General features: G+C 34.2%; 1 protein-coding gene across 1 annotated transcript in view; it reads left to right on the top strand.

The window, feature by feature from the left end:
* The first annotated feature begins 5,801 nt into the window (after window positions 1–5,801).
* The window catches only part of txnrd3 (thioredoxin reductase 3), a 26,625-nt gene continuing 10,257 nt past the window's right edge, over window positions 5,802–22,169 (top strand). The window contains exons 1-10 of the mRNA XM_073851433.1: window positions 5,802–6,098; window positions 8,190–8,250; window positions 9,846–9,955; window positions 12,325–12,432; window positions 16,102–16,174; window positions 16,260–16,379; window positions 17,934–18,076; window positions 19,296–19,411; window positions 21,322–21,547; window positions 21,701–21,793. Coding sequence (XP_073707534.1) covers window positions 5,982–6,098; window positions 8,190–8,250; window positions 9,846–9,955; window positions 12,325–12,432; window positions 16,102–16,174; window positions 16,260–16,379; window positions 17,934–18,076; window positions 19,296–19,411; window positions 21,322–21,547; window positions 21,701–21,793 — 1,167 coding nt within the window. The 5' untranslated portion in view covers window positions 5,802–5,981. The remainder of the gene's footprint in view (window positions 6,099–8,189; window positions 8,251–9,845; window positions 9,956–12,324; window positions 12,433–16,101; window positions 16,175–16,259; window positions 16,380–17,933; window positions 18,077–19,295; window positions 19,412–21,321; window positions 21,548–21,700; window positions 21,794–22,169) is intronic.

Here is a 22,169-nt window from a genome sequence, read left to right as displayed (position 1 = left end):
AAATCCATAATAATTTCTTTATAATTTATGTTACAGAACATAATTAAATTTAATTAGTTTGTGTGGTGTTATTGCGGAAAATAATTACAAAAACATAATAAATTACATAATATAATAATATCAATATAGCACTTTTGAGATATAGACTTTGATATTTGCTGATACTATGTTCTTTTTAAATTCATTATTTTCCTTCTAGTAAAGTATATAAGGCCTGGTTTATAAACAGGGCTTAAGTTAGCCAGGGTTAGGCCATAGTTCAGTTAGGACATTTAAGTAGTTTTTATAAACGTGCATCAGATAAAACAGTGGTGTGCATCTTGTGACAAAAAAAAAAAAAAATAGCACTGACATATTTTAAGATCAGTCAGTGCAAGTTTCTTTCTGTTAAAACAGCCCAGACATGCATTTTAGTCTGGGACTAGACTTAAACCTTGTCAATGATCATTGATGATCACAGATGATAATCGGTGGTATATGTTTCTTTCAAAGTCACATATTGTTATTTCTTATTGTAAGTTATTTGAATCTGTATTACGTATTGAGTTGGATTTAGAGGAGTGAAACTCAATATAATGTCAAAATTCTTAAATTCAATTAAAATTCAAGTTCTGATTCATTTCTACTTGAGATCAAATGAAGCTATTATGAAAATTGGTAGGTGAATGTGTGAAGTGTTTAGTCTCATCTCAACATACAGTGTGTGTGCGTTTGAGAGACAGTATGTATAAAAAGATATAGATAAATAACAGCGTGCATCAGCTTTCTGCAACATCTGTGTGTGTTTAGTTGTCTGCTGAGCGCCACAGATCATATTTGTCTCCATCTGAGAGCCTAATTCTAGATAACTGGATGAGAATGAGAGACAAGGAACCGTTCGAACAGGCGAACAGGAACTATTCCCTGGAAAGACAGATGCGTGTGCGATTAGAGGAGCGGCTGACGAGGGACACGCTGTCATATCTGCTTTCCTCTTATTATTGGAATGATTGACTGTCGCCATGGTAACAAATCATGGAGCAGGAGGAAGATTCCTCGATGGACATCAGGAGATCGATTCTGGAAAGAGAGAATGAAGGAGGTGCACATGGTGATCTGGGTTTCTTCATATATGAGACAAGATGTCTTTTTTTTTTCTTTGATTCCAAACAGTGAATTTGTAACAACTCTAATTTTGATGATTTCTGTCACTACTTATTTATTTATTACTAATTTTAATCAGTGTTTGAGCTTCAAAAATCAATAAGGAAACATTTGTTTAGAAAACTATTATGCTATTAAATCTGTTCAGAAATGTATCTGTAAACTACTGTATAAATAAGCAAAACTTTGATGCCAAATAATGTAATGCAAATAATGATAAGTTTGTAACCAGTTTTATTTTGACTTCTTGTTGTGTTTCTTTATTCATTATTAATCACTTTTATTCAGCGTCTACATGTTTCTAAAATTCACTAAGGCAGCAAAACAAACATTTGTGTCCAAAAATATTATACTGTTGAATCTATGCAGAAATGTATGCGGTTGGTGGTATACGCCACAAAAAAAAAAAAAAAAAAAAAAAGGTTTAACTTAGTATTTTTGTTGTTTCTAGTTAAGATGCATTTACTAGATAAGCAAAATGACATAAGATATTTAGTTTTTAATTAATTAAGTGCATATTGCTTAAAATAAGTAACAATTTCTGCCAGTGGGAAAGTAAAAAACTTTTAAGAATATTTTTATGTTTTATCTTAAATGAAGATGCATTTAGAGACATTTAGTCTTGTTTTCAGGAAAAAAAAGTAGATTTAATATATATATATATATATATATATATTTTTTTTTTTTTTTTTTTTTTTTTTTTTACTAGAAACAAGACAAAAAACACTAAGCCTTTTTTGTTACGTAAAATCCAATAATATATAATATATGATAATAAAATAAAAAACTATTTTATTAATAACAACAATCAAATTAAAAACAATTATCAAACTAGAACTTTCAGACAAAGTTATTCATATTGAAATCAATATGGTTTTATGGGAGCTATACACAATCTAATGTCAAGATTTGATAAAAGAGAGAAAATCTAATCAAAAAGAAGAAATTTTGAGTTTTTGAATGAGCTCATGTTTTGTTCTCAGTGTTATTTTAAACTAACAGAATCAGAATCAGAAAGAGCTTTATTGCCTGAAAGCAAATTACATATTAATCATAAACAAGTGACATTGTTTTTCTTTCTGACACCCTGTATATTTACAGATTGCAAAGTTTCTGAAACTAATCAGAAATACACAATAGACTCAGATACATAACGAACCAGATCACATTTGAGAATTCAGTACAAGGAGAGTCATTATTTTCTAATGAATTGCTCGTCTTCATCTGAATTCAGCCTGTGGTACTGAGGTACGTCATTCAGTAATAAACAGTTAATTTTATGTAACAGTGAACTCAAAGTCTTGTGTTGTAAGATAACAGGTCACACTGCTTATCTGCTTCAACACAGACTTTAAAACCTTCTCTAAAGAGTTTTATGACCTTATAATACGTATAAAATCACAAACTATTCATCTGCTAAACTGAAGTGTCAGTGGGCTTTCTTCAGGTCGAAGACACACGCTCTGCAATATGATTATTACTCATTTTAATGATTATTGGTCTTCAGAAATGTTTTAATCACCTGGATACTTAACGTTATGCAATGACAGGAATATGTCATTGCATAACGCTAAATATTATATCGCTGTTATACAATGTTTAAGTGAACGGTAAAAACTGTATCAAAAAAGTTTTCACATTTTTAGTCTTACATAATTCCCATACTTCCCATACTAAATGCATTATTATTATTTTAGTAAACAGTCATTTATAAGAACAAATAGGTGTTTCCTAACATTTGACTGCTGAAGTATGTACATACAAAAATATTTATGTTACAAAAGGAGTAGACATATAAATCGTACTCTTTTCCAAAGAGAAATTGTTATTGTACCATATGTTTTGTCTCATTGGATCTCTTTATTGAATGGAAAATTGATTTGCTTCAGAAAAGTATGGTTGTAACCACAGAAATATCATCTAAGAATTAAGGTTAAAAAAGTTTCTTATAAGCTCATTCACAGATTTTATCCAGCAAATCATTATTTCAAAAAAAGGAATAAATGTAAATTGTATTTTTTTGTAATGAATATGAGGAAACTGCCTTGCACTTATTTTGCCACTGTACACTATGGTGTAAAATTTATTAGCGAAAATATTCAGTATTCAAGACCTTGTTCACTCTTTACTGACTATCCTGTTACGTTCGAGAACGTATTGTTTTTCCTGTGTGGGGTTTTGTGTGTGCTCTCTCTATTTTTTCTCTCTCTCTCTCTCTCGTTCTCTCCTAATCTTGCTCACAGGTAACTCCGCCTTGATTGGACGTGTTCGAGATGTGCCTGAGGATTGGCAGAATGGGGTGGGGTTAGGGTTAGGGTTGACAAAGAGGAACAGTACTTTTACTTAATTGCAGTTTTTTACATTTCTGCACTAATAACAGAACCTTCATGTCATTTTTCAAAACTCTAGACACAAAACAGTCTTTATTTGTAACACAGGCTGTCCAGTGTTCAAAACTTAGCATATTGCGTTCATATCTTTAAAGAAGCCTTGCATTTAAAAAAAAAACTAATTTATTATGAAATATCATAGGAACATTACTTTAGATCACCCGTACAAAAGATACCCATAGTTTCACTGAGTATTTGCTAGTACAATCATTAAATATAGTTGTACAAAATATGTGATTCAGGTTTCGTTATTTTACTGTAGACTAGAGAGAATAGTACAGACACAGTGGTATCATTGAAATACCGTAATGTGGAATTTACTGATGAAGTAAATCACAACATAGGTTTTCCAAAGGAAAAATTTAGATTCAGAAAGAAAAAAAAAATACAAAACAGTATACTGTAATCTGAAGTGTTCCTCACTGCACTATGCATCTATGTTTCCATCAACCCAGTTTTGTGGATTTGGCCACAGGTGAACTTCTGAGGTTTGGTTGAAACATTGTAGCTGCTGCACTCATTGTCATGCCATGATAAATGACGTAGTCTTCACCCATAGCTCTGATTTCATTCAACACCCTTTGCTGTTGCTGCCAGTGTCTAGGTCTGTGGTTGTCTCAAACGAGGCCCATGGCCACCTCTCTGGTGAGGCCTAAGCCCTCCTCTATGATGAGGCCCACAGCCCAGCCACCTCTCAAAAGGGGTGCTTGTACCATGTAACCCAAGCCTTTCGCCTTCCACTTCTGGCTCCATGTCCTTACTATGTTGAGTAGGCTACTAATACCACTCATCTTACTTATAACATCAATCAGCTATAATGGGTAGCTATTACAGTAACTCATTAAAACTCATTTTGCGTACAGTAATGTTGAATATTACTGTAAAATGTGTTAAAGAGGTACATGGGACCATAGAAAACATAAATGAAAAAGAATGAAATATGACATCCATAGATAATGTAGTCCATATGGGTCATATTCTGTGGTAATTGGTGTCAAATGATCTATCCTGAATCTGTCATAATCTAAACATGGACTCAGTTGTTCATCAATTTCCATAAAAGCTATGCTTCAGGAGTAATGCAACAGTTACTTATCATTTTAAGCAGTTGTTTCAATTGATAGTTCGATCTTTGTAATGAAATGAATACACATTCAACTCAGATGTAATGTGTGAGTTGCATTTTGAAATAGTAATACTTTGATGTTAAGTTGTGTCATTTTGAACTGGTGATTTTAGTGATAAAATTGTCACAAGCTATGAACAAATGATCTTTGGCTTATATGTATTGTATCCAAGCATTTGAAAAAAGCGTCTAGAGTTTTGAAAAATGACATGAAGGTTCTGTTATTAGTGCAAAAACTGTAACTTATTCATTCTATTGAATTCACATTTCAAGTGTAAATGTACTAAAAAAAAAACACTTTTATAGTTTTGTTGACTGAAATATTAATTTTATATCGACGGTATTCGATACTCTGTGAATGAGAAAGCTTTAAGAACTTTGAAAGTTTGTGAATTTTACAATATATTTCTTTGATTTTGTACTGTATTTGCATACATCTAGGTATATCTTGCTATTTTGTTTTTGAAGGTTAATACCTTCCTCCTCCTGGCAACTAGTTGTCTTTGCTATTTGTCTTACTTTCTTTTTTCTTTTCCTTTATTATTTTTGATAACATGTTATATGTTATTGTTCTTTGAATAAAAAAAGGAGTAGAAATATAAAAAAAATGGAGCACTGCCGCCATCTAGTAGTTGAATGACGGTCTACACTAGAACTAAGGGTAAAGGTTTTAACTTAAAACAAATACACAAACTGCCACAGAGTTGAACAAAGTGTCGGTTGAATTTGTTTTAGTTTTAACTGGTTAAAATGTATGAGAATCCATTGTGAGTTAGTTCTCGGTTTGAGTCGGTTTGGTGTGTTTGAGCCAGCAGGTGGTGCGGGTGTCTGTATCAAACTCATTGAGGCGTCTACAAATACTGCCTGGTGAGTTTTCCACGTGTTATTATTACTAATGGTATCATTATTAAGAAGAAGAAGCACAAAAATAGTAAATCATAAATTCCCTTATAAATTATCAATGCATTTATTCAGAGTTAAACGTTTACTGAGATTCATGTTACCCTTTTCTTTTCGTGCTACATTTACATTATAAGTTACAACAGCTGTAAGTGAAGAAGCGCGTTGATTTTCAGTCAGGCGCGTGGGAGGCAGACTCGTTGGGTCTTTATGTAAGAGGCGCGCGCGCGCCAGAGCGTCATTCAGCGGCGGCCGCGGGATGAAGTCGCAATAATGTCAGTAGTGTTTTTAATGTTGTTTGACGCGTTAGTTAATGTCACATCATGAGTTTGTGTTGAGTTAAAGTTTGACTTTCTTCATAATCATCGACTCAGAAAGCGGAAGAGTGCGGAAGATCGATCCGTGATCGCTTATTGATCATTATGCCGCCCATCGAGAACGACGCGGGTCGCGAGCAGATCCGATCGAAAATCAAAGAGCTGATCGATTCTAATCAAGTCATAGTGTTCAGTAAGAGCTCCTGCCCCTACTGCGTCAAGGTGAGTCAAAATACGGCCTCAGAAAGACAGTTGATACCTCCTCAAACAAACAGACACAGAGAGAGAGAGTTATGTCATAAGAAATAAGTTAAGAAGGTTTGTGAAAGATGATAAATGTCTGTCTTTAACAGATCTTGTACTGTGTATTAGTGATCTTTAGCCAGTCAGTAAAAAAAGACTATAGAATTGTTCAAGTTGTTTCTGTTGTTTAAAATTTTTATTTTAAAATACGTTTTGCTGAAGTTGTTTGGTTTTGTATACATTTTCATTTGTAATTCCGTAGTTTTATTAAATTTTAGTTTGTTTGTTAAACTTATTTCTTATTTTTTATTGTATTTATTCTCTTCTTCTATGCTGTAAAGTGCTGTGAGTTTTAAAGGCACTTCTGGAATTTTTAAAGGCACTGTACAAGTTGTTATTTGTGTTCTCGTATTTATAGACTAGTTGCATTTTGGGCAAAATATGTTGAAAAATAGCTTAAAATGAATTGTTCGTTGTGTTCACAATTTAAAGTGATAGTTCACCCAAAAAGAGTTATATAAAAATATCCAAGCTTTGTAATGGCAGTGAATGGCTGTTGAGATTCAGTAGTCCAATATATGGGATAATTTCCATTTTTGAGTCTTTAAGTTTTGATGGTTATTTTTGCCATGTTGTGGCAGATATTAAAAACTGATAGTAAAAAGTACTTATAAAATAAAAAAAACAAGTAGCAGTTTGTCTATGTCAGGTTCTACTTTTAGATTACTTTTGACCTAACTTGTTTATCACATTGTTTTAAATAGGATATGCTTGTACCATATTGAGATAAAAATACAAAAAGTAGGAAAATTTATTCCATTTGCTGTTGTTAGCAAAACAAAGTGCATTAAACATTATATTACATCAAAGTTTACAGGACTGGTGTTTGTGAAGGAACTACAGGAGGGGTTTATGATTTAAAAAAAAGCTAATAATTATGTTTTGATGACTATTTTTGCCATGTTGTGGCAGATATTAAAAACTGACAGTAAAAGGTACTTAAAAAATAAATAAGACAAGTAGCAGTTTGTCTATGTCAGGTTCATGTACTACTGATTTTATACTTCTCAGCATTCACAGTAGTCAGTGGCGTGAAAAATGGATGACTATTAATTTTGTGATCTGTTATAGACATATCAGTTTGAAGTAAACTTAAATCCATCAGTGTGAGCTGTAAAAGAAAAACATTCTTCAAGAAATAGTGCTTTTAAAGGGTTAAATCTGTGCTGTAATCTATTTAGGTTAGTGTTCAAATGTGGCAAAGGTAATAATATGGGCAGAAATGAACAATAGGACAGCTGTGCACTGGCTACAAACCTGCTTTGGAAATGCCCTTGAAGATTGTTTATAGTTAGTTTTCCCATAGATATTGGATTTTAGACTTTGGGATTAAAGTTAATCTATAGTCATCGTAAGCATAATAGCGACTTTGATGTGGTGGTTTTAGATTATGTCTGGTGATGTAAGATGCCACTTTCCAGAAACTAATGAAGGAACCTCAATGACACATTTTAGGTAATATAATTAATTACTTTTGACCTAACTCGTTTATCACATTGACTTAAATGGGATATGCTTGCACCATACTGAGATAAAAATACAGAGTAAGAAAATATATTCCATTTTCTGTTGTTAGCAATACTTAATTGTTAAAATATTTATTTTAAAGTCTTAGGGGAGGAAATGTATTAGGTCAAAGAGGATCAGATGAGAAAAAGAGTTTGTGCATGTTTGAAAGACAAAAGCCTTTCAAAGACATAGAAATACATGGTTAACCTACAGAAAAGTTAATGTGTTCATCGGTATTTAATGCAATGTTGAAACACTTTTTCAACTTGATGATTTTTGCAAATCTAATGACTGGTCTTTGTGTAAATATCCATAAAACTTGAAGACTTTCACTTGTACGTAAGCTGTTGGCTGTTTTAGAAAGGAAAATGTAAAAGATTAAATAGAGGAATTAGGGAGAATAAATAATGATTTATTGTTATATAATTTTCTGCTAAAGTAAAGTGTTTAAAATGTAAGTCTGGTTGAATATCTAACATTTACAATTTTCTTTATTTCCAGGTGAAGGAACTCTTTAATGACTTGAATGTCAAGTGTAATGCCATAGAGCTGGATCTGATGGGTAAGAGCACAATAACCTTTTATCCCTTTGCATATCAAATGACTTTTATAGTAATTCCTTTTTGTGAGTGAAATTTAATACATGGAGGAAGTGCCAGGCTGTGCCAGTTACTAACTTATTTTTTCTTTCTTTCTTTTTTTGCATACTATATATGTGTGTACTGTGTATATTGTATATATAAATACACCCATTTGTGATATATTTGAACAAATAATTGCTTGTATTTGTATGTAAAGACTTGTATATAAGTTATATTATATATAAACGTCAATATTTTACATATAAATCTTAACATTTTTCATATGTGTGTGCATTTAACTCATCTAACTTATGTATTTATAAATGCATAATAGTATATAAACAAACTTTTATTTTCAATCGAGTAATCGTGACTTTTGTTTTGATTAAATGAAGATTAAAACAAAACAACTCAAGTATGGTTTTCACCATTTAAATAGTCAAAGAAGTTGGTGTGGAGTGAAACAAAACAATTTTTATTTTATTTTTGTTTTTAATTGTGCACGTATGCCTGATGAAGTTCAGCAGACAGAAATGTTGCTTGTGACAAATCTTTATATTTAGCAAATATCGATAGTGTGTGGGGTTATATCTTTTTACTGAAAATGAATTAAGATTAAAATAAAACATAACTCAAGAATGGTTTTCACCATTAAAATAGCCAAAGAAGCTGGTTTGGAGTGAAACAATCAAAATGTAAATTTAAATTTTTAAAATATTATTGTTTTTTTTTTTGTTTTTTTAAACCTAACAGTAAAGTTGTAGAATTTTGAAGGAAAAACAAAAATAGCAATATGTTTATTTTATAATTTTGTCTAGTGGTCCCAGGCTTTGAACCTTAATGTGCATTTATTTATTTATTTTATCAGGGCTGTTTATCATTAACAACTGAGCCAAATTCTAAAATATTTTGTCAACAATGGCAAGTTCTGAGATTACAGTATACTATTTGTTAACTTCACAAATACACAAAACCATGTTGACTACATTTGTTTTGCTGAACATACAATTGCATAACATGATTCACAAGATTACTGATTATACATGTTATCTGCATGTGCTTCCACTTCAGCTCATATTATGTAATGTTCATGTTTGAGGTTATTGAACTTTTACCGCCTCATTGACAGAGTTGAGCTGAAGTACTCTTGCATGTGTTCTCTGAGCCTCTTAAGTTAATGTTTAAGTGTTGGCCGTGACGGGCAACCTGCTGAGTCACTCCGACTCCAGCGTTACTAATGACTCAAATCATCTTCCCCTTTTTGCTTTCATTTACTCATCCATACCCTCCATGTCTCATTCATGTCTCATGCTCTCTTTATCTTGCTGTCCATGCACAGCTGTTCATCTCATGTTCGTAGCATGACCCTGATAATGGATTCTCTGGCAAACAGCTTCAAACCTGATTAGCTGCTGCTGTTTTTTTCCTCTGTGCATTTGGAGCCAAACATCGCTTTCAAAAGCAGGCATGCACTGCCAGATCCGAACCTGATTCGATTATTGGAGAGCTGCCTGTGTGGCGTAGATGTGAAATGTGAGAGGTGAGATTCTGACTGATCATGTCTAATGTGTTTCAGAGGATGGAACCAACTACCAGGACTTGCTGCATGAGATGACAGGGCAGAAAACCGTCCCCAACGTCTTCATCAACAAGAAACACATCGGAGGCTGTGACAACACCATGAAGGTTCCGATTTTTCTGTCTGATCTATGCATGTGATTCTAGCTGGGACTTTCTGGCAGGACTTTTCATAATTAATGGGAGTTATTTCTTGTGTTCATGTCTAAGACCATCAAAGGAATTGGTTCTAGAATTTGGGGTCAGAATTTCCCTTTTGGTAAATGATTAGCAGACACAAAAAATGTCATTTCCTTAAGCAAGCTGTGCTGTTTTCACTTTTCAATATCAAATTTGATGGCTTAAATCTCTCTAACTTTATAGAATGAACAATAACCATTCATTCTGTCACCTACTACTGCTGAATTATAATTTCCTGCATGCTGTTTTCTAAAACCTAGTGGTTTTCCACTCCGAATCGGTTCTTGCTTGACTTCACATTCAAGTGGAGCTGATGGTCACGAGCGGATGAGTTGGTGCACGTTCTGCTGCAAAGCCTCACCCGCACGCACCCTTTATTTTTGTTAGTATAATCATAGGTCGTTTAAAGGTAATGAAACTGTTGCTAACTGTCCCACATGTCTGTTAGAAGATTTTATGTCCCATTTAACTTACATAATTGCTTTCAGTATCATTCTAAATGCATCTGTTTCACTCTCTAAAATGTCTCATGTCTGCATTTGATTTTTATTTCTGAGGTTTTTATCAATTCTAGAAAATAATTTGAGAAAATAATTTGAGAGTTGTGCCTTGGAGTTGCCATAGACCTCCTGACTCAATATAACAGTATCGAGCTTCCTATTTGATGGCTGTTTTTTTTTTTATACATACAGTTGAAGTAAAAAGTTTACATAAACCTTGCAGAATCTGCAAAATGTCAATTATTTTACCAAAATAAGATGGATCACTCAAAATGCTTGTTTTTAAGTGCTGACCTGAATAGGATATTTCACATAGTCCGCAGAAAATAATAATTGCTTTTATAAAATGAAAAGTTTATAAATATATAAAAATTCAAAAGTTTACATACATTTGATTCTTAAAACTGCGTTGTTAACTGAATGATCCACAGCTGTGTTTTTTTTTTTTTTTTTTTTTTTTGTTTAGTAATGGTTGTTCATGAGTCCCTTGTTTGTCCTGAACAGTAAAACTGCCCTTTGTTCTTCAGAAAAAGCCTTTAGGTCCCACAAATTCTTTGGTTTTTCTGCATTTTTTCACACTGATGACATCTGAAAGATTCATATGCAACTATTAGAGAAGGTTCAAATGCTCACTGATGCTTCAGAAGAAAACGCGGCGCATTAAGAGCCAGGGGTGAAAACATTTTAACAAAGATTTCTGTTTCTTATTTTGCCAAAATGTCATTTTTTTTATTTTATTTACTACTGCCCTTTAGAAGCTACAAAAGATACTTGTTTCCCAGAAAACAAATTAAGATAAATTTAGCCTGATCTTCACATTCAAAAAGTTTCTTAATGCGTTGTTTTTCCTTCTGGAGCATCAGTGAGTGTTTGAATCTTCTGTGATAGTTGCATACGAGTCCCTCAGTTGTCCTCAGTGTGAAAAGATAAATTTCAAAATCATACAGTCATTGCTTGGAAGGGTTCAAATACACAGAAATGCTGAAAAACATAATTTGTAGGAGCTGAAGGATTTTTCTGAAGAACAGCGGGCAGTTTAACTGTTCAGGACAGACAAGGGACTCATGAACAACTATCACTAAACAAAAAACACAGCTGTGGATCATTCAGTTAACAACACCGTATAAAGAATCAAGTGTTTGTAAACTTTTGAACGGGGTCATTTTTTTTATAAATTCAGCTGTTTTCCGTGGACTATATGTAAACATCTTTTATGTGAAACATCTTATCCAGGTCAGTACTAAATAAACAATAGCATGCATTTTGTGTGATCCCTCTTATTTTGGTAAAATAATGAACATTTTGCAGATTCTGCAAGGTGTATGTAAACTTTTGACTTCAACTGTAATATATACATTATAATAATTTTTCAACTCTTTCAGCAACTAACAGTATTTTATCATGTTGTTAGCACTTATGAGTCCTGATGCTCCATCTGCTTTAAAACATGCCATTCTGTGACTGAGATGCACATAAGCCATTTTGTGCCACTTTGTATTTGGAGCCTTTTTTCTACTGTAAACTAATTCATGTTTATTTGATTGTGCTATCCTATTAGAAAGCTACTCTTGGTTTGTGTATAAGAAATGTCTGCTCATCAGTGCCTGTTTCAATCAATAATGCATCTGTCTGTAGATCTGTCATCTGTCTATAAAAGCTCTTTCGCAGCAGCAGCAGCTCTGTGGGAAAGACCTTTGGTAATCGAGCTGAATAATGCTCAAGCACCTCTTCACGATGCCTCTTATCAGCATCGTTTTTATGCTCCTGCTAATGATTGGTTTGTTGTTATGGTAACAGGCACACAAAGATGGCATCCTGCAGAAGCTGTTGGGTGAGGAGAGTGAGGCGTACGACTATGATCTCATCGTCATTGGCGGCGGCTCTGGCGGACTGGCCTGCTCAAAGGTGAGTTAAATTACACAGATTGTTCATGCATAATGCTCATTAAATACTGTATGCGTGTGTGTGCACAGGGTCAAAGTCAGGTCAGTCGGCCACTTTGTCATCTCAGACTTTCTTTTTTTTTATGTAAATATATTTTAGCTTTTGATTTGCAAGAAGTAAAATAGAGATTTAAGTAAAAATCCACTAAAGTCACAGATTTACACTAACACAGAGTTTTTTTTTTTGCTTGTAATAAACAGCATTTTTTTATTATATATTTTACAGATGTATTTCTATTTTTTTATATACAACTTTTTTAATATTTGTATGAGTTTTATTTACTGTTTTATCTGTGATTACATATTTGTGACCCTGGACCACAAAACCAGTCTGAAGTACAACGAGTATATTTGCCAACAATGCATTGTATGGGTCGAAATTATCGTTTTTTTGTTTTTTTTTCCTTTTATGCCCAAAATTATTAGGATATTAAGTAAAGATCATGTTCCATTAATATATTTTGTAAATTTCCAACCATAATATATCAAAACTTAATTTTTGATTAGTAATATGCATTGCTAAAACCTAATTTGGACAACTTTGAAGGTGATTTGATTAGATTAGATTAGATTTCAGATTTTCAAATAGGTGTATTTCGACCAAAAATTGTCCTATCCTAACACCATACATCAATGGAAAGCTTAATTATTTAACTTTTATGACTGGTTTTGTGGTCCAGGGTAGGGCTGCACGATTTGGAGAAAAAATCTAATTGCGATTTTTCTGATCAAAATTGCGATTTGCGATTTAAAATGCGATTTACTACTATTTCATAAAAGAGCTACAGGTTTGATATGGTGGTTTTAACAGAACCAAAGAAAGACCAAGCATAATCACAAAGTATGCTACACTCTTCTACTGTTTATTTAAAACCTCTTAAACATTGTTGCCTTTTTTAAAATAAAGTTGTCAGTTATCATGACAAATTAAGAAAATAACTACAGTATCTTAAATTAAATTAAATTAACAATTAAAATTATATAATAAAATATTATTAAAATCTTAAACTTTTAGGAATCCAAACACACTGTAAACAATTTTACATCAGTAAAACACTGATGATAACCTACATTAAGAGACACTTTGTTGGGAAGTTGAGCCCCTGCTCCCGCTCATCTTTTCCAAATGGCGTTAACGTTATTTGCTCAGTACATGCAGTAGAGACCTGCACTCCTACGGGAGTATAGCGGGACCCGAGGCAACCGACTGCGGCGCGGGACAAAACTTGATGGACGAGTGCGGCTGTTCGGGACGCGGGAAAATAAAATGATTCGCGGGATCCCCGCAAAATAGAAATATCTAAAAAGCAAAATATTGTTATTCATCTATTGCACAAAAGCAGCAAGAACAACCAGTATACAACTACAGCTATTATCAGTAAGCACAAGGATAGGCAGTCAGGTGTTTAAGTTAGAATCCACTCACTGCTCAAACATTCTTGCACAGTGCTGAATATTGCGTGCTCGTGAATTAAAACACACGAAGTGTAGACATTGTGAAAGATTCATCGTGCATAATATTCATTGTGTTAGAGCTTTATGAGATCGCAAATGAACTGAGATGTCAACTTTAGCTTTGTCTGCTTGCATTCTGCTCTGGATACACAGTAGCTCATGCTTGCTCTTAATTCTGTTAAGAATAACAGTGGTGAATGTTGATGCTTAGCCTATATAACAAATATTTTATCGGGGACGTTTATGCTGGGGTTTTGTGAAACTTACGAGATGTTACAAAACTGTTTCATGTAAATTCAATTGATGTACTGAAAAAAAACTATATATGTTACTTTTATGCGGGCAGGAGCGGGACAAAACATGAATGTCGAGGTAGGATGGGACCGAGATAAACATATTTCTGCGGAGGCGGGACTGAAAAATACGTCCTGTGCATGTCTCTACATGCAGTGTTAAAATGCCCCCTATTGGTTAAACTCTGCATCAAACGTAATATAAGCATGAAGACGTAATATGCACTTGAAGTGACCTGTCAAAAACGACTTATATGCTTGTTACCACATTTGATAATAAATCGAAATAATCGCAGCTCTTGCGATTTGAAAATCGCACCCTTTCAAATCGCGATTTCGGTTTAAAAACGATTAATCGTGCAGCTCTAGTCCAGGGTCACATTTTATGTATATACCAAATAGGGGTGGGCGATATGACCTAAAATTAATATCACGGTATTTTTCATCTTTTGAACGGTGACGGTATAATATCATGGTATTACTTTTTTTTTTTGGTACATTTTGGGAGGAGTAGCATGTCCTGTCCCTTTAGTATGTGATTAAAGTTAATATTTTTATAATATAATAAGTAAATGGTAGGTATCCTTATCAAAAAGAGACATGGGAGAGTATTATGCATTCTCAACACATTTATTTTGCAAAAAACCTAAACATCTTACTTAACAGTGTACAACAAAACAAAAATTCTTTTTTATTGAAATTTAATTTCTGCAATATTTAAAACCTTTAAATAACTGGGGAAAATCAACCCATGGCGACAGTTTAAAAGTAGACCAATTCTGTGGGGAAAAACGCGGACTTGGCAACCCTGCATCCAACACGAGCTGCAGCTGGAGTTAATGTCATTGCACACATGAGTACGAAATTTTCGTCCAAGATTTTTGCACGTTAAAAAAAATGCAGGTTATGTTAATCGAGTTTACACACTGCCTCTGAAACTTCGTCCGTCATAAAAAAAATTCGGATCGTGTTTGATTTTCTGCACTTTCGCATCCATAATAATCATTTTGATAAGGATGGCGAATATGAGAAAACTAAAAAAAAAAAAAAAAACGCATCTGAAAATTGAACTCAGTGTACAATGACCTTTAGATTTGAATGATCACGGGTCGAAAGTAAAGAGATGACAAAAATAGACTGGAGGATTTGCTGCAATCTTGTACTCACTGACAAATATCTATTATAAGCTGTGCTGCTCCCTTTACACAGAGTGTGCGTTATCGCAAAATCGAAAGTAAAAGTAAACAGTTCGGTCGCGTTCGCCTCGTGCCCGCTCAATTTGTGATCCGCTGTGTAAATCCTTCGGCCGGCTTTTTTACTTTTTTATTGACAACAAGATATAGTATAAGGACAGGTATTCAGACCACAACTGAACGTTTGAAGAAAATTTAATGCCTTATTTAGAATTAGCTATTGTTGATGTAAATGCAGCCGTTCAAGGCACTTAATTGATTTATTACGGTATTGACGGTATTAGAAAATCCATGTCGTGGTGCATTGTCACACCAGTGTACCGCCCACCCCTAATACCAAATTATATATAAATGTTTTTTTTTTTAGTTTTGAATTGATTCCTCAAAATAATCAGGTTAAAATCAGAGAAATAAAATCAAAACATGTAATGACTAAAAAATTTATAAAATAAAAATTTATAAATTAATAAACATCCAAATAAAAAAGTGCAGGTGCAGTATTGCTTAATTATGTTGCACGCAAAATTATCAGAAATGTAAATACTTGCATTGATGGCGCATGTAAAATCCTCATGCAGAATTTAACCAGAAAAAGTCATTTAGCCAAGCAAATACGAATAATGCATGAGCAGCTCTTGTGGGTTTTGCACATGAATCTGATTTTAACACGTCCTCTTCCTGTCCAAACAGCAAGCAGCTGCCTTGGGAAAGAAGGTCATGGTTTTGGATTATGTTGTTCCTACACCGAAAGGCACAACTTGGGGTAATTGAACTGTAATCAAAATCATGCACGTTTAATCAAAAATAGCTTTTAGTAAGATGATAATAATAATGATGTCTCTGTTCAGGTCTGGGTGGCACGTGTGTGAATGTGGGCTGCATTCCTAAAAAACTGATGCATCAGACAGCCCTGCTGAGCACAGCTATGGAGGATGCACGCAAGTTTGGCTGGGAGTTCTCTGAACAGGGTAAGTCGTATATATATTCCACGGCTGGAAATATGAAGCTGTACATGGTACACAATAGGGTTGCAGTTTCAGAAGAGAAGGTCTGATTCAGATGACTGTCTAAGGCCGTGTTCACACTGTTGTTATAGCAACAAAAAGACGCCCTTTGCTGCAACGCTTCCAGATTTTTTTTGTAACTAAAAAAAATGCCCTTGTCAACTTTTTCTTGTCAAAAAAGACGCCAAGTGTGAACACGCCCGTTCTGTTTTTTTCTGACACTAGACTATTATTTTGAAAGACGTGCGTGAAAGCGGTTGACTCTTCTATCAGTACCTGATACTTGTTATAAAAAAAATTCCCTCACCTAAAAAAAACGAACTTTCCATGTAAAACATTATACTGAATAAAAAAAAATCTTTCGCAATCATCTACATGTCTGTCTATTTTGAAGTTTAGGCTGTATGTAGTGCATTTGTGGGTGTTATTATAGCACAATCTTTAACACCTTACTTTGGACCTCGCTAATTTTCAAACCCTGGTTACGGCCTTGCGAGCAAGATATTTTTTGTTTCGTTTCTGTGTTCGAATTTGAATTCGTGTTGGTTTGGGCGAATCACTGATTCACTAAGGCATTCATAAAAACGAGTCATTTGATTCACTCCTGAATGATTCAGCCGTTTTGAAAGAATCGTTTGAACAACGATTCAGTGATTCAATCGTCAACACTGCTGCCATCTGCTGACGGATTTAAGTTTCCCGTCATTTCCATTCTTTTCCAACATATTTCTATATTTAGAGTTTTGTATTTAAAACGTTAATCTTATAACATTATTTATGCAATTATAAGTACAGTCTAAATGTATAAATACCACATCTAAATGTCACTCTATGAAGCTTCTGTGCAGTGCTCAGATGAGTTTTGTTGACATGATTTCATGGATAACAATAGCCAATCATTTATTCACAATAATGAGGTATTCAGAGAAAAATCTTGCCTGTTTTCATTTACATCTTTTTATTTTTTTATTTTTTTGTACAATTTAAATGAACAGAATACTGCATGGTATCGTGATACTTCAGCTGTTATAGTATCGTAACTCGTTTTTATGGTATCGTGATAACCCTAGTACACGGTGGTACATGGATTGCACACAAGAATTACATCACATGAGTTAATGCATTCCAGATGCGTTAGAAAAAGCAAATGTAGATTTTAAGGCCGAGTACATGAAGGCTTGAAGTTGTGATGCAATTTTGTGATTTCTGCTCTGAAGACATTTCAGTTTCAGGTTGATTTCCTCTTTTGCTGAAAGGTTTAGTATATTTTTATTAATTCTGTGATTGCAACCTTGTCATTATTGATTTGAAAAACCATTATGAATTATAATATTTATAATAAAAGAATTAGAACCAAAAGTCTTTGTAATACACAGAACCAGGAAAGTGATCATTACAACATTCATTGTGTTGCAAACTTCATGATTTCATGAGCTTCCCTTCTCAATCTTAGTGTTTTCCTTTGTATCTGCCTGCTGTTTTAATTAATTCTCATCAAATATTGGTTTTTCATTGAAGTGACTCACAACTGGGAGACGATGAGGACCGCGGTGAATAACTACATCGGTTCACTCAACTGGGGCTACAGAGTATCCCTACGAGACAAAAACGTCAATTACGTCAACGCCTACGCTGAGTTTGTGGAGCCGCACAAGATCAAGGCAAGTGTGTTCTGACATGGCAAACCAAATGTACTATAGCTGACACCCAATATGCATTGTAAAGACAAAGCAGTTTTCTTGGCCAGAGCTGATGGTCACAGCTATATTGTAGGGATGCACCGAAATGAAAATGCATTGCCGAAGCCGAACACAATTACACACTGGTCCGAAGGACGATTACCGAACACGTTTTTTTTTTCTTACGTGTATTTTGCCAATTTTGTTTCACCATTGCATAAATTAAATAGCCAATATTTGCTTTTTACAGTTTTGTCTTGCTTTTCAAAAAAAAAAAAAAAACACAATTACAAAAAGTTTAAAATATTTACTTTACGCTGAACATTTTAACATTCTAGTAGACATTATAGCCTACCAACAAAGCACAATTTAACTAAAGTTAATTAGTAAAATAATATTCTTTGGCCATTTTTATGATTCCGTTCTTGAATCAGGCATGTGTTTTTAATGTTCAAATAAATGCAGCCTTGCTGAGCAAAGGAGAATGTTAGAATAAATGTATTAATAGAGCTGATGGAATGATTATCATTATTTTTGTCTTTTTTATTTTATTTTAAAAAACAACAGTAAAATTACAATGCCCTTTGAACCCTGACTAACAAACTCGTGCAGTGCTGTCAGAATAAATACAATTGGTGCGTGTATTAGACAACATAACGTCTGTAGTTTATTTACTAATGGATTTCAGTCATCATACAGTAACCAGCAACAACCAGCCCTTTCTCGTCTCTTGGAAGACATGCGATGCGATACCAAACAGTCTCTCGCTGTCGGTGCTTGTAGTAATTTTTGCGTGTTTCTCGGACGGTTTTAAATCCTTCCACACTGCCGACGTGTTTGCTGCATTAGCGTGCGCCTCTATTTGATCGTGTTATGTCATTGTTCTCTATAATTTATTCAGCCTTTTCACTTATTTGGCCGAATAATTTTGTTTGCCGAACAATCTACTAAATTGAACCTAAAAGAGATCCAAGTCCATTGCAGGGTTAGATAAAATGTGAATGTAAAAAGAGTTTGATTTTCTTAGTGATGAATGTAAAGCATAATTCATTCCTCCTTTTGTCAACAGAACATGAGAAAATGTGGCTTAATGACAAGGCATTTCTGTGTGTGTTTATTACATATTGATTGCATTTCAAACCACAGTCACAGTCTGCCAAAACCTGTGCTCGTCTCACCTTTTGTTTACTCTCCCCAACAGGCCACAAATAAGCGTGGTAAAGAGACGTTCTACACTGCTGCTAAGTTTGTCCTGGCGACAGGAGAGAGGCCTCGTTACCTGGGCATCCCAGGAGATAAAGAGTACTGCATCACCAGGTGAGCTAAGACTAGTAAACTCCCTCTGGAGAGCTGCTTAAATGCAGCTGGACCTCAGGGGGGCGTTACTGATTTATTTACAGGATTTGAGTTAAAGCTGATTCATTCTCATTCGCCAAGGGAAGGAAGACTTCCACCTAAATGTGGATGAATGACGTGTCGAATAAAAAGACTATTTCCCTTTGTAGCTCAGATTTTCCACATAAATGTGTAAAATGGTCATGTGGTTCCTTATTTTTAAGTAACATACTTGCACATTTTCTCCTTTAGGCTGAGTATGGAATAAGCTTTGTTCTGACTTTCAGTCCAAATCTGTTTGTTTATCCGATTACAATCTGATCTAAATGATTGATGCACACCATGCATCATAAGATCCAATTTATGTGTCCCATGACACTGTTGCCACTGTCTTGTGTTGCCATTATGCTGGATTATATTATGTTTTATGAGGAAGTGGCAGAAATGTAGCAAGCTGGAATGCGTGGCTTCTAGTGTTTTCATGATATACCAGTACTACAAAGAATCATGATACCCTGCTTTTAAAAACGGTGTGATTCCACTTTTTACTAGTACCAGAATTTACCGTATAAGGAATATCATGGAATTTGCCCGTTTAAATATGAACCCTGTATTTAAACCTTTAAAAAAAAATCTCTAGAACTGCTCAGTCACTTCATGAGTGTTTTATCCGGTACTTTTGAGGAAAAACCGACACCCAAAGGTCTACCCGTCAAAATAAAAGTGACAGAAATATTACTTAATGTAATGACAGGGCTACTACTACTAATAAAATATTAAAACAATATTTAATGAATATTTACCAGAAAATTGTAAGTACACAACACAGTATTTCTGAGAAAAAATTAATAATATAAATTAACTCTTCATAAAATCAAATTGATATTTATAAATTAATTAGACGTGCTTTTGATTATTAAAATGTAATGAAACTATTAAAATGGAATCCAGACAATTTATGGAATGATTCATAGAATTTTATGAAAATAAACTGATTTTGAGAAAAATAATAAAATGTGTTTCATAGGGCCCTATTAGTTTCATGTGTGTCTTTTGTTTTGTTTATTTGTCCTTTAGTTTGTTATTTGCATTTGTTTATGTAATTAATAACAAAGATAAAATAACAAAAAAATTACTATCATATGCTTTTGTTTTTGTAAAATAAAATTACTATGTCATGAAATTATTTTTTATTTTTTTGTCAACTATCATATCGAAGTCAACATTTTGGTATTGTGACAACACTAGTGGCTTTATTTCTCAACTCAAAGATGTGTGTAGACCAGCAGTATAATTGTCATTTTCCGGTTGACTTGCGCTTTGCTACAACAACAACCTTGTTTCTGAAAAGACGTTCAGCATGTTTTCTGCAAACAGCATCTGACGTGTTTTACGTGACGTGAGAAAATGACATAAATCTGATCTGAGCGGTCAGACTGAAATGCGATTTGAATAGGATTTCATACTTATGAATTTCGCTTGAAATGCATTAGTAAAAATCTGATTTAAAATGTTTGTTTTTGCTAGATATGATCAGATTCCAATCGGATATGCACAAAAATCTCCTAGAAACTGGGAGTCTGAACAAAACCATAGTAATGTTCACTTTCCGGTAGAGTTTGGCCCTTGACGTCACAAGCTTTTAAACCGAATGCATTTGTTCTTTTGTGACTCGAGTCTGAGATTTCCTGATGGCTCATTCATCTTTTATCTGATAAGGAAGTGAGTGGCAGGTGTTTGGCAAGACTCATGCCTCTGTGGTTTTCAGTATATTGACTTTTCTCTTCGTCAGCGTTTATGATGTTTAACTGTATGTCTGAACTTTTGTCCACATTTGAGAAAACGTGATCCGTCTGTGTTGTGTCCTAATTTGTTTTGTTTGTCTTTGGCAGTGATGACCTGTTCTCATTGCCCTACTGTCCCGGGAAGACTCTTGTTGTCGGGGCGTCATACGTGGCTCTGGAGTGCGGGGGGTTTCTAGCCGGTTTGGGGCTGGATGTGACCGTCATGGTTCGCTCCATTCTGCTGCGAGGATTCGATCAGGACATGGCCAACCGTGCGGGAGATTACATGGAGACACACGGGGTCAAATTCCTCAGGAAGTTTGTTCCTACCAAGGTTGGTGCATGTGTGCTGTTAAACATTACTGAAATCTGAAATGATGCTTTATCTGTTTCCAGTGGTGTGGTTATGAAATGCTCTTCAGGGTTATGATTATGACCTCTTTACTCGTGTTATGTTGGTGATAAATGACCTTCTTTTTATCTATAGATCGAGCAGCTGGAAGCTGGAACTCCGGGCCGAATTAAAGTGACGGCCAAATCGACCGAGAGTGATGAAACCATTGAAGGGGAATATAACACTGTGAGTATTATGTCTGTGCGTCTTTCTATTGGCTAAAAAGAAGAATTCCTTTTTAGAGATCATTGCAGTTCATCTGGTTTTGTCAAGTCTGCTATCTCTGGCTGTGTTTCAAAACTGCTGATCTGTCCTGCAATCAACCCTAACCCTACATTGGCATCTCCTAAGTCATGCTTTCAGAAAAATGCATGGCATGCACAAATATTGGAGAGGGAAAAAAACAAAACATTATATATAATGTCCACTTTTGGTATGAAGAAGTCTTAAAATGCATTTCTTTTTCTAACATTTAAATTTAGACCACATTATTAGTCACTGGTGTTACCTCCTTTGGAAATATTAAAGGTTTTTATAAAATAATATTACTCGTTTTGTTTTG

This window comes from Garra rufa, chromosome 12, assembly GCF_049309525.1.
Source record: "Garra rufa chromosome 12, GarRuf1.0, whole genome shotgun sequence".
Lineage (NCBI taxonomy): Eukaryota > Metazoa > Chordata > Actinopteri > Cypriniformes > Cyprinidae > Garra > Garra rufa.
This window is presented reverse-complemented; position numbering and strand designations above follow the sequence as displayed.